General features: G+C 49.7%; 1 protein-coding gene across 2 annotated transcripts in view; it reads right to left on the bottom strand.

Moving 5' to 3' along the window:
* LOC122389642 (PC4 and SFRS1-interacting protein-like) overlaps nt 1-12,983 on the bottom strand; it is a 30,236-nt gene that overhangs the window by 1,416 nt on the left and 15,837 nt on the right. Inside the window, exons 6-14 of one of the 2 annotated variants that reach the window (XM_043381851.1) lie at nt 11,814-12,014; nt 11,113-11,293; nt 10,599-10,783; nt 9,643-9,836; nt 9,115-9,229; nt 8,675-8,800; nt 8,305-8,431; nt 5,083-5,334; nt 698-885 (exon numbers count right to left, since the gene is read on the bottom strand). In XM_043381851.1, coding sequence (XP_043237786.1) covers nt 698-885; nt 5,083-5,334; nt 8,305-8,431; nt 8,675-8,800; nt 9,115-9,229; nt 9,643-9,836; nt 10,599-10,783; nt 11,113-11,293; nt 11,814-12,014 — 1,569 coding nt within the window. The remainder of the gene's footprint in view (nt 1-697; nt 886-5,082; nt 5,335-8,304; nt 8,432-8,674; nt 8,801-9,114; nt 9,230-9,642; nt 9,837-10,598; nt 10,784-11,112; nt 11,294-11,813; nt 12,015-12,983) is intronic. The other variant, XM_043381852.1, reaches the window with a different exon arrangement.

The following is a 12,983-nucleotide window of genomic DNA, read 5'->3' as shown; positions in this document are numbered from 1 at the left end:
GTGACGAGCGTGCCTTGCCTATTCGCCATGAGCAGGAGCAACAACGATCGTACGGAGTGAGAAAACACACCCAATGCGAGCTCACGGACTGGGAAAATACGCCCAGGGGCACACTGAATGGTAAAATACGCCAATGACTGGGAAAACACCCCCAGGGTACACGAACTGGGAAAACACCCCCAGGGTACACGAACTGGGAAAACACGCCTCAGGGGTGCACGGGATGGTCCAGCACGGACGGCCGGCCCAGCCCAGCGGTTCACAGCTCGGCGATCGGAGCCGGGACCGGCACGGAATCGCCGCTCAGTGCAGGCGGAGTTCAGTTACTGACAAGCTAGTGTTCCCGGCATGGCGGTCATTCCAGCAGGGTCCGGTATGGTGTATCCAAACCAAGCTATGGAGAACTGATTTCCGTCATCGGTCTGCATTGGCGGACCTCTCGACTAATTACAGACACGACACTTAGAATTTGCGTAGATCTGCCAAACACACTGACACATTGCAGGGATTGACACAGCTAAATTAAACACATCGACACATTGAAACACCGACACACCGCAGGAAATGACAACCCCCCCCCCAAACACACCACAGCCACTGACACAGATCCAGCAGACACACTGACCCACCAGACAAACTGACATTCAGTACCCCTCCCCGTACCAGCTCCCCGTACCCCTCCGCCCCCGGCCCTCACTTTGGCGGCCGGCTCCTCAGAGGGCTCCGTCTCGGCCGTCTCCATGTCTCCCTCCGCCGTCTCCGTCTCCGTCCGCGCGGGCGTCTCCTCGGCGGCCGTCTCAGCAGCGGGGGTGTCTCCGCCGGCCGTCGGCTCCGGCTCAGCCTCGCCGGCCGCCTTCTGGGGACTGCCGCCCTCCGTGCTGGCTTCTGGAGATAGAGTGGGGACGAGCAACGGTCAGAGGCGAGTGTGTCCCGCGGTGTATCTACAGTGTTATACCGTAGTGCAAAGTACCGCAGCTGATAAACCTGAACATATTATCCAGGAGTATCAATACCAGCCTTGAAACGTTATTATGACATTCGACAGTCGACACCTTTTACTTTAAAATGAAGTATCAGATGACTAAAATATGCTAAAGCAAATACTATAATAGGGGAGGGGATAAGACAGACGATCAATAACGGAGCCTATACAGGTCATTGTAGGTCAAGTCGCGCATTTTTGCGAGCACGGTATCGAGCATTGATGGAAACATCAGCTTATGAATGATTCACAAAATCTGCGATGTTCTGATAAAAAGAAGATAAAACCTCCAAGTGATGCGCAGCTCGGACATATGACCTCATTGAACGCAGTGCTCAATTCATGGTCTTAATATACATCGCTGCTCGGCTCGAATTACTGGTTATCAATGGTAGCCATCAACTGATCGACAGCGCTCGTCAATGTTTACTCTGTAGTCTACACACCCAGGCCAACGAGGGTGACCCCCCCTTCCCCCCACCATCACCACATCACCACACACTCATACAAACCCCTCACTGTAGTAGGCCAATGGTTTGATATATTATCCCCAGCGGCGTTACCGCCATATAAGGAGCCAGGGAATCCACTCCGCCGTTACCGTCACAGCAGCCGGACAAACTGCAGTGTCTGTACGCCAAACACAGCCGGACGTAGACCACCTGGGACCCCTCGCGGTCCCGTAAACAGCCCGGCGCCGGCTGTAGCCTGTCACACGCCCGGGCTGTACTGCAACATTTCCGTCTACTGGCGCCCACTCGGCGCCGGAGGCCTCCCAGCAGCGCACGAGACGTACGACCGACTGCGCCGCCCCGTAAACACGTCTGAGGTGGACTGATAGCCACGGCGGCAGGGGCATTCCACGTCAAATCGAACAAAAATCGGCTGTTTTGCACCTTACCATCAGCGATTTCATTATAAATTTGTGAGCGCGTTCCTGTGTGGCCCCGGACATTACATTGATGTTTTTTGCACATTCTGACCACAGGTCCTCTAAATATAGGGCATCAAATTTTTACAAAATGTTGCATCTTTATATTTTTGAACGACCATAACTTTGGTTGTACTTGTTTGATTTGAATGAAATAAACCTTACTGTTTAGGTAATTTCTTAAGCATTTGTTTAGAATTGCACCTACTTAAATATATGACCTTGAAATTTGCTTAACTCTGTTCTTAAGCACAAATATTGAAATAGCAAAAAACACGTCACCTTCGATTTGGCTCATTTTCATATATTTTATTGCCTACCATATTCTTAACAACCTGTGAAAAAATTAGAGTGGGCCATTCATAAGTTTTGAAGAAAATTGCACATATGCAAACGTATGTTAGCACGCGCAGTGGAGGGGGAAGAGCGAATTTCGCCCACCCGTCCTATTTTTCGCCAATATCTCATAAGATTAATGCGAAATTAATTATGGCTACCTGTCAAGAATTGAATTGGACATCTCATCGTGCAAGCAATAAGAAAATCGGTTCACAACTGTTCTAGTAATAGCGGTGTAAAGTGAACATCCTGTCGCCGCAGCGACGCGGCGACTCGGCAGCCGGCGCCGACCGCTACGCGCCGCCTGAATTGTAGACTGTGCCGGGACGGAACGGAACGGTTCCGTCTTTACATCGCGCTCCCTACCGCTGATTACGTTCGATTCGCGTCAAATTTTGTGAGAAGACTAAGAATTGTACAGGCAATCTTATGGTGAAAGAATTTTGAAAATCGTTGGGTAAACAATTGAAATATGAACGTGTAAACACAAAATTGTGATTGCTGCGTTTCCCGCATCGGCCGAGCCCGCCTCAGCCGGCGACATGTTACTCTTAGCAGGCCTCTAACTGCCATATTTATTATTGGATTAACTAGAAACTCCCCATACATACTAAAAAAAATGTATGTTCTTTCGTATCGTGAAGATCAAAAGACGTGAAGATATCGTTGCGTGATAATGTTTTCGTTGAATTTACATCATGATGCATTTCCACACGGCTCAAAATTCACCGCAAAATACCGTTTGCCTGAGACACTTTTACTATGGAACGTGAATGCTTGACTACGATGACTATGCATTTCCATTCTCGCAGAGTTTAGGATATCACTAATCAGCAATCATTCATTTCAGAAAGTGTACACAAGCAAGCATGTCTTGACTCTGTCTTTCAAGGTCACGCGCGGTTGCGTGATGTTGTTGCATGAAAACGGCGTTTGCCGCGAAAGTTATGAATGGCCCACTCCATTTTTTTCACAGATGGTTAGGAACATTGTGACGGACATAATATGTAAAAATTAACCAAATCGAAGGTGACGTGTTTTTTCCTATTTAAATTTTTCTGTTTTAATTCAAGGTCAAATGCATTTCAAGGTCACTTCAATTTAATTTTATAATTAAAAATCAAAGCCTTATCAATTGCCTATAAGACCCTGTTAATATCATTTTGATACCAGAAAAGGAACCAGAGTTATAGCCATTTAAAAAAATTGATGTGTGGCATTTTTCGCTATATTCGATGACCTATATCTCAGCGATACGTTATCAAATTTCGAAAATATTATACGTTACTCAGTTTTGAACCATGCCCAGTCTGCCTACAAATTTTGAGAAAAATCGAAGGGGATGACGGATTTCGGTGTTTGATTTGGCGTGGAATGCCCCGGCAGGGATCGGCGGGCTCTGAGACGCTGTTCAGCGTGGACCCGCTGCACGGTCTTGCCGAATACCAGATTAGCGCGAATTTAATCAAAAACCCGACTTTCGATAAACTGTTATTTATACCTATCAGTGGGTAGGAAATTGTCTGAAGTTATCTGATAGAACCTTATTTTTAAGCCACTTTACCATTTGAGGACTTATATCCCTGCCGAAAGTAGACCCACGCTCCGGTTCCTAAAATCGGGCTATGGTACTGATAAATATGTCCAGTTTTCAACGTAAATTTTACGGAAGTTTCGAGAAGATATATGAGAAAATAGCATATCACCGGATAGCACAATTCATGATGAAGCTGTTTCTGCTATCATGGTATCTTTTCAATGAATGGTTTTTGAGTTTAATGAGTTAGAACAAGAGCCCTGCATGTGTATCGTTCTCACGATAGTATTTAATAAAGAAGTTGAAAAATGTCAAAATGGATAAAAATGGATATGACGAATAGGGCATGGCTGAACTCTCCGCACCTTTCTGAACATGAGCGAGCAAGTTTCAGCTGCCAGTTTTTGCCTATTTGCCGTCAACTCAGCTTTGAACATGTCTAGTCGGCCGCCCTATGTGACCTGACCAAGGTCGGGGGCGGCGCGGCCGGACAGGCTCCAGCCTAATAAACTATCTCAAGCACACGAAATCGTGATTTCATGCACTCCTTGCAAGGTCCGATGCTTCACCTATGCATTGTTGGTCTTACGTGACGTCATTTATGACGTCACTAGGGTAATAAGAGTTTTTCGTCAATAACTCCCGATTAAATTGAGCTAGCGAGTCGAGAAAGCCACCAATGGACTCAGGAAGACTTGCTGAATCGAATGATATGCAACATGACCTCCTTCAACCAACTTCGTGATCTGGAGGACTCTGACCTGACCTTGACCCACGGTCAACACCTGAAGTTAACTTCAGCCGAACAAAAAGTATACCATTCGACACGCCTGAGTGAGGCGAACATGATGATACCAAAATTGCGGCTCTGCGGCATTTTTTCGCGAAGTTATTAATAAAAAATGAATCCGCACCTGGGTCACTTGACCTGACCTCAGAGGTCACAGGTTGGCCTAAGACCTTAAAATCGGGTACCAGTCGCTGCGTCTCGTAACGGCGCACACGCTCGTTTTTTCCGCGGGGCTCTACCTCCATCAGGGGCGAAACAGCGACGGGGGTCGTACCAACCCCCCCACCCCTTCGGCCGGCGCGTATTTTGAAAACCAATAAGTCCGGCGAGGGGTAAGTGTCAGTTTTGGAACCAGAGAACCATTTTCAGTGGATCCGAGCAGCGCTGGGATTAAATTCGCGCTAAACTGGTGTTCGGCCACACTGTGCGCTGGTCCGGCCTGGATGACAGTGTCCGCATCGGAAGGCGAGTGCTCAAAGTAGTCCCAACCGACCCCAACTGACCTGCGGCGGGCGCCGGCTCCTCGGCGACAGCCGGCGGCTCGTCTTTGGTCTCGTCCTCCGTCTTGGCGGCTCCGTCCTTCTCCTTCTGAGCGTCCAGCGGGTCGCCGGCCTTGTCCTTGTCCTTGCGCTGGCTGTCGGCCGGGCCCGTGCCGTTTGTCTGTTTGTCCTTCTCGGCGACTCCGTTGGTCTTTGGCGGTGCCGGCGGCCAGTTCTCGTCCTCCGAGTCGCTGCTTTCCTCGCCCGGTCGCTGGACTGTCGGAGGTACAGGCGATACAATGTCAGCGGTACAGACACGGGTCAGCAGTTCAACACTGGACTGTCGGAGGTACAGGCGATACAAATGTGAGCGGTACAGACACGGGTCAGCAGTGCAACACTGGACTGTCGGCGGTACAGGCAATACAAACGTCAGCCGTACAGAAACGGATTAGCGCCGCACTGTCAGCGGTACAAACACGGGTGCACTGCACTATCAGCGGTACGGACACGGGTCAGCGCTGAACGTCCTCAGCACAGACACGGGTAAGCGGTACTGACAGAGGTTTAGACAAAGGCCAGCTGTACGGAGGCCAGCGGTACAGACAATACAATGGACTGCCAGTGCTAACAAACAAGTGGTCAGCGGCATAGGGCTGAGTTGGACTATCAGCAGTCGAAGTGCTGTACGGTAGGGTACGTGCTGTCACAAGAGACGGCACATATCAGACGATCGTGGTGCAATCAGGGTATGTAATTATGTAATAGTGTATGCATCAGAGTGAGTGTAGTGTACCGTCATCCTAACTGACACGGCGCCTTGGACCCTAAACGAAGCGTGCACGGAAGGAACCTTTTAGACTTCGTTTTCTAACGTATTGACGAATTATCAATAGAAACAAAAATTTCAGATACTTGGGCCATTGAGTAACGTCGGTTTATTTACCAAGTATTAAAATTTAACGGATAGTTACCATGACATTTCACCCTGACTGGGCGAGGGATTCGAGAACCTTACGGGAAATCATTGAATTCTGTCACAATGGCTTGCCGTCAGCCGTTAGATTATAGATAACCGAACGAAAGAAACCTTTGATACACTTGCATGTTTGGTCTACCACTAAACACTAAATATTGGGCTGAACTTGAACATGGGAAATTCTGAGACCTCCAAGCACAGCTAAGCTAGGTGCCATTTCGTGCCGGGCCAAATCCACTCCAAAGTTCCGTTTCTGAGAAGCCGTCAGAATGTTGTGTTGTCTGCTCTGGAGTCGGCAGCTCCGGCTAATTCCGGCTCAGCGCGTGCCACGGGCTCCGTCTGGGGCGGCACGGCAGCCGTCCGTCAGCCCAGCTGCCGTGCTCGGCGTCCGTCTTTCCTCAAACTGAACAAACTGAACAACTCGGACTCGCGTGCCTTCAGAGAAACTGGGCGGCGCAAGCGGCAGAGGGAAATACTGGAGCGGTTCGGGCCGGGCCGCCGGATACTTTGTCTCACGACAGAGACAGAAACGGGAGCAAAGTTGTCTGAGGGGTCCGGAGAATGGGGGGGGGACCAGTATCGGATGGTGTTCGATCAGTTTCACCGGCAGAACAGATCGCGGAGAGAATGCAAAGTAAAGAGACGAAGGGCAGGCTGCCCCTAGAGCACTCCGGTCAGAGTTTTATTTACACATCGAGCCGCAATTCGTCGGGCGTGAGAGGGGCTTCGGCTGAGGACGTGGCCGGGTTAGTTTTACCCACGGAATGGACCACGGAACGTGGAATAAAAGGACGGGGGTCTGTGTACGCGCTGTGCCGCTGCAGTAACTTAGTCTTAACCCGCGCCCCGTAGGGGGGGGGGGGCCGAAACGGCCCCCCCTGTCCTTTTCCGTCGATATCTCCTAAACGGCTAGAGATATCGCCACCAAACTTTCAGGACCCCTCCGGGCATCAATTTTACACATTGTGACAAAAAAAATTCTAGAGGCTATAATAGGTTGGCCACAAATGACGTCAGAATGACGTCATGTTCTGCCATTTTCGACCGAAAAAAGACCTTCGCGAGAAGAGCTGTCAGGCCTACAGCTTTGAAGATACAGAAAAATGATCAGGCAAAAAAGGTGTAGAATTGACAGGGCTACAAATCTGCTATCTCGGATTTTTTAAATTTTTGAGTTTTGACCCCCAAAAGTCAAAAATGCGATTTTTTTGATATATTAGCCAAAAAATCCAAAAAGTTTTGTGAGTTTCGAAAAACCGGAATATATGTGATAGTACCCACTGTCTTCTATCTACATACCAAATTTCAGATCGATATCTCGTTTTTTTTGGCCAAGTTATAGCGAAAAAACTGTTCAAAAATGATGACGTCAAATTTTCAAACTCATTTTTTGGCAATTCTAGACCACGTAGGGCAAAACAAAGACCACCATTGGACTCCCCGTGACGAGCTGCATCGAATCGATACCCATTTTATGCAAAAACATCAACTTTGAAATTTGACCTAATATGACCTGACCTTGACCTGACCTTCACCAAAACGTGACCTAAGCTGGCCCCAAAGGCTGCCTGACCCACATAATCGCATTTGTCATGTAAAATGGACCATAAAACATGTATCACATGACACTTCCATATTGTGACCCCCAGTGACCTGACCTCTGTGACCTGACCTGATATCAGTGACCTCAGATAGCGAAGTATGTGTTTGACGAACAATGTACCATCGATGGTTTTCAATAACGTACAAATTTACTCGATTTCACAACACATTTCTTGAAATGCCTGTGAACGGTGAAAATCCGACCTTTGACCTGACCTGTGACGTCATCGGTTTGACCTAGGTCAATGAAATTTGGTCACAAGGTAGTTCCCGGATGGGGCTATCGAACGCCGTTTGAATTTTGAAAATCGGCCGGTAAATTTCCGAGATCTTAGGGGGGGGGGGCGAAACGGCCCCCCCCCCTACGGGTGGTAGGGTCCGCCGGTAGCCCTACGGGGCGCGGGTTAAGGCTGAAACAGACTCTTTCCGCGTTCAGGAAATCGCATGCGAGAGCCTATTCAAATACATTATAATTTTTCCGCATCAATCGCATCCGGGAGGTGCGTGCGATTGATGCGAGCGTGCTTCCATGCATTTGAATAGGCTCTCGCATGCGATTTCCTGACTGCGGAAAGAGTATGTTTCAGGCATTACTCGCAGAGTTGGAAGTTGGACGCAGACCGGGGGGGGGGGACCGCCAGCGCAGTCCAGTCAGTGTTACTTACAGAGCGGATCGCGGACCATGCGCACCACCTTGTCCTCCGGCATTTCCTCCGTCACCTTGCGGAACATGGCCAGCTGCTCGTCAAAGTACTCCCGGAACATCTTGCCCTTCGGCACGACAAACATTTTCTGTGGAACAAAGACGAATCACGTCAGAGGGCGCGGTGGGTGGTAGCCGGATAAAGAAGCGATGCAGGTAGCTCAACAAGACACGGCACATTTAGCAGCACTACACAGTACAAAGCGAACATGAATCAACGGATCGCTGAAGGACGCCAGAGGTCGCCACGGTCGAACGAACAAAACACGTCCCATGTCTTTCACCCTTCTCGTACATTCAAGCCCACCCACTCCAGTCCTGTGCCTATTCACCTTGAAGCGCTGGTAGCACTTGTCGGCGAGTTCCCTGATCTCGGCCGAGCCGGTGTACTTGCGGCACTTGCGAACCGTCTCCACGATCTCCGGGTTCTTCTTCAACATGAGCGGCGCCATGTTCATCTGATGGCGCACACAGGCCAGACAGGGCATGTCAGGACGGGCTGAGTCAAACAAAATAGCTCAAAGCGTGTGTTGGCAGCCTTCAGAATACGTCAAAGACGTTGCAGAAAATGTCACCTTATGCGTAACACAAAAATAACCCAGAAAGAACCATCGATAAAAAGACCACGTATATACCTACTTCCCAGGCGGATCTATGACATAGTTTCACCGAGTCAACAGTCTGAGTCCACACTATGGTTTTATCGACCCTCTACAAAAAAAATCAGCTAGCCTACACGCACAATCATCTGAGGCAGTATGGCATGACTCACCACGGAGAGCTCTTTGAACACCTCGATGCACTTATCGTGATTCTGTTCGTCGATGATGAGGTTCAGCTTGATGTGGTAGTCCATCTCGATCATACGCGCCTCGTCTCTCAGCCACCTGGCGGACGATACGGACAGTTCAGAATACCGCCCTATCTCCTTGGGTGCTCACATTAGGGTTCTCTGGTTATTAATTAGGGGTAAAGCAGCTGCTGCTATGTTTTCTGGTCACAGTTCAATAAGCAGGTTTTAAAATAGGAACCGTTACGGCCACTGTTGATTGAAGTCACAACTTTAACTGAAGTTGCTTCTCTAGTCATAGTTCCGGCTAAATATTCTGAGGTCACATCACTACCAACAAAGAATCAGGAATCATCAGCCTGCCCTGGAGGTTCAGTAATTCAGGCTAACCACAATACCGCCTGGCTACTAAAAACTCAGGCGATGCGCAATAGATCGTCACAAGCAAATTACCTCAACATAAGAAGGCAATATATCCAGGAGCACCCACCACCCTTGTCCCTCACTCACCAGAGTTTGCTTTTGCGCATCTCGGCCTTTTTGTCGTTCTTCAGCTTGTCCTTGAGCTCGTCGGCGACGTCGGCGCGCGCGAGCAGCTTCTCGCGGAGGCGGTCCGGGATGTACTCGCCCTGCTCGAGCTGGTGCCGCAGTCGGGCCAGGTTGATGGCCGTGGCCGTGTCCCACATGATGCGCGCCTTCTCCGACTGGTGGTACAGACAGGGAGCACGGGGGTTAGGAGGCTGTAGAGCGGGCTTCATAATACACAGGGCGGGGTGCACATACCAAAAGTAGGAGACTGATAAATATACTTTTTTACATAAGCGTCGAAAAGCCTGGTGGAATTTAAATGTTGCATATACCGGGTGGCCCAGAAAAAACGTTCCCAACTTTAAATCAATATTTCTCAGAAAGTGATAAAGATACAACATTGAAGCTTCGAATAGTCAATGCGGCACATATTTTCATTCGCGTGCTCTATTTCTTATTCTTTTTTATAACATGGGACGTCTAACCCAATCATCACTATCATTTGACATCGGCAAAAAAAGCAAAAACGTCTTGTTTGATTCAACTCAAGATTGCCAGCTTGAAAATGATGGTATAGTGTTATAATTTGGCGAACCAATTCGCAAAGAAATGACGCAAACTTGATGAACATTTTGGCTCGTTATTTGTACTCGAATTTGATATATAGGCCTCCAAAGTTCGGAACGTTTTTTCTGGGCCACCCGGTATTTTCCATTGGCATATCGAATTATAAGCTCTTTTATTGAACTATAAATGTAATTAATTCATGTAGCATCGCAGCAAGCTTAGAAGTTAGAACTTTGAAGCTCAGTACACAAGACGTCAGGATGTAAGACAAGACTCCAACCCTTGTTCCTACGTCCCGCAGACCTCCAATATCGTCTAATAATAACCAACAACCCGGACCATCCCGGCGCGCTCCTCCGTCCGCCACCTACCTTGAACTCCTTGGGCCGCTCCTTGTCGGAGATGTCGATCTCGAGCATCTCGCCGCACTTGGCCTTGACGTACATCACCTTCCTGCCGTCGTCCGTGTCCTGAACGGAGGCCGAGTCGGCCACGCGCACAATGTCCTCCGTCTCGTGGGCCGGGTACGGCTTGTAGCGCACGTCACGGCGCTCCACTGGTGGCGGACGGGGCAGAGGTGACGTTAGGTTAAAGGTCTGCTCAGATGCGAGACGAGCATTGCATCCAATACCAGACGAACACAGGTGGGTTGGGTTACCCGTAACGGCAGAGATCCCAACAGAGAGGCGGTTTCATAAAGGGCAGCGAGAGACGATGTATCTGGTGTTAAGTCATTTCCTTCCGCCTCCCCTTTCGGCACACTATCCCATCTATCCTGAACTGCCTTAACTTCTGTCAGTTTACCATTCCTCCTATTCTAAGCCCGCGCTCCTTCGGCCCCAAACACAAATACCTCCCACAGAGTCCGTCCCTCCCGCTCCTCACCCGGCTCCTCGACCGGCTGAGCGGCCTCCTCGTGCGGCCCGTCGCCGGCTCCTCCCTCGGCCACATCCATGGGCAGCACCTCCTCGCCCTCGTCCTCGGCCATCGGGTCGTCCTCGTCCTCGTCCTCGCCGGTGTCCTCGCGCCGCACCACCGGCGTGGTGGCGTCCTCACCAATCGACGGCTGAGGAGCGGCAGAGACGCGTCAGTGATACGAAAGAGCGAGATCTTCAGATAGACAAAGGAACATGTGAGACAGAAGGCTAGAGAGGGCCGTCTGGATTATCTAGATGGTGTGCGAAAAGGACAGCGAGTCATCCCACTGAGCCAAAGATCCGTGCGGAGATTCGCTGTCGAGTGTACTCTCTGCAGAGGCGGCGCAGCTGCTGGTGCGGCTGGTGGTTGAAAGGTGTGGTCAGACAGGGGGAGGGGTAGGAGTCAGGACCGGGGGAGTGCTCAGACAGGGAGACGGGTAGGAGTCAGGACCGGGGGGAGTGGTCAGACAGGGACGGGTTAGGAGTCAGGACCGGGCGTGTGGTCAGACAGGGGGAGGGTAGGAGTCAGGACCGGGGGGAGTGGTCAGACGAGGTGGTCGAAGCTCTACGGACTGGCGGCGGATGCGTCACTGGCAGACTACGGACAGGAGGCGGAAGAGCTGGCGGCTCAGAGCAGATCAACCACCGCGGCCGGCGGACGGATCTCACCTCAACCACCGGAGTCGAGGCCGGCTGGCGGCGGCCGGTCGCCGGCGACTTGGTCTGGCCCTCGTCAGCGTCGGCGAAGCGTTTCGGTTTGATCTTGCGCCCGCTGCGACTGAGGACGGGCTCGGCGGCGGGCGCGGCGGACGTGGCGCCCGGCCCATCGCCACTGTCCACCCGACGTCGCTTACCGGCCGTCGACTCCAGCTGCCGCCGCACACAGACACACACACCGCGTCACGTCCGACTGTTCTCTTAGCAACATATAAAACAGATAAGTAGAACTTCCAGACAAGAACATGGATGCGAAATACCATCCATGAAATCTATGTCATCAGCATCGTGACCGAGATTTTAATGTGTACATCACTGCTGAATGCTGATCTCGTAGACACGTTTCCTGCCTATTTCTACATAAGCATCATATAAAACACAAACGCTGTTTACAATGGCAATAATGTTACACCAGTTTAACAGTCGCGTCATATTCTAATCGTACAATACCCTCAGTTGAGCGATGAGGAATAAATAACGAAGTCGACAATGAAAGCATGAAAAGGAACTAAATGAACGAGGAATGAACAGGTTATGGATGTTTGTTTCAACACAACTTCTATCCGGAGATCAGGCGTACATGGAATACACAAACACGACTGAGCGTGAACTGTGAAGCACAAAGGCAAACAAGGCACAAGCACATGTGCATACGTTTCCAATATTGCTTTAAAGAAGTGACACTTATTTTTCATTGCAAAAAGTCCAATTAAAAAAAAAAAACAGTCACTGGCGTCGTTGTTCATCCGGGATCTATCAAGCATGCACCAACTGTATCACATTTACCAAGATGCATGAGCGATAGATCACTGCACACCGGTATGCTGTGGTATGTATATGAGATGGTATTCTAATTAAACAAATTTGCATTACAACAGATTTGTGGCGAATTTCAGTGCTAACATCCGCTTGCAATGTATGTACATGCGTTGTGCTCAAGTAACTGGGGTAACAATTACCTAGCCACTTTTAAAATGATGAGTAAAAAAAGACTGAGCATTGTTTAGGTGTACCATAGACCTCTGTATACAGTGGTCTATGGGTGTACCTAAACTTATCTATGTCAGCTTGCCACGGCAAACGCAGTGACTTATGAAAATGCTTAGACATCACGCCATTATA

The sequence above is a fragment of the Amphibalanus amphitrite genome, unplaced genomic scaffold, assembly GCF_019059575.1.
Source record: "Amphibalanus amphitrite isolate SeventyFive unplaced genomic scaffold, NRLGWU_Aamphi_draft 000366F_arrow, whole genome shotgun sequence".
In the NCBI taxonomy this organism is placed as follows: domain Eukaryota; kingdom Metazoa; phylum Arthropoda; class Thecostraca; order Balanomorpha; family Balanidae; genus Amphibalanus; species Amphibalanus amphitrite.
The sequence above is the reverse complement of the archived record's forward strand: the minus strand, read 5'-3'. Positions and strand labels throughout refer to the sequence as shown.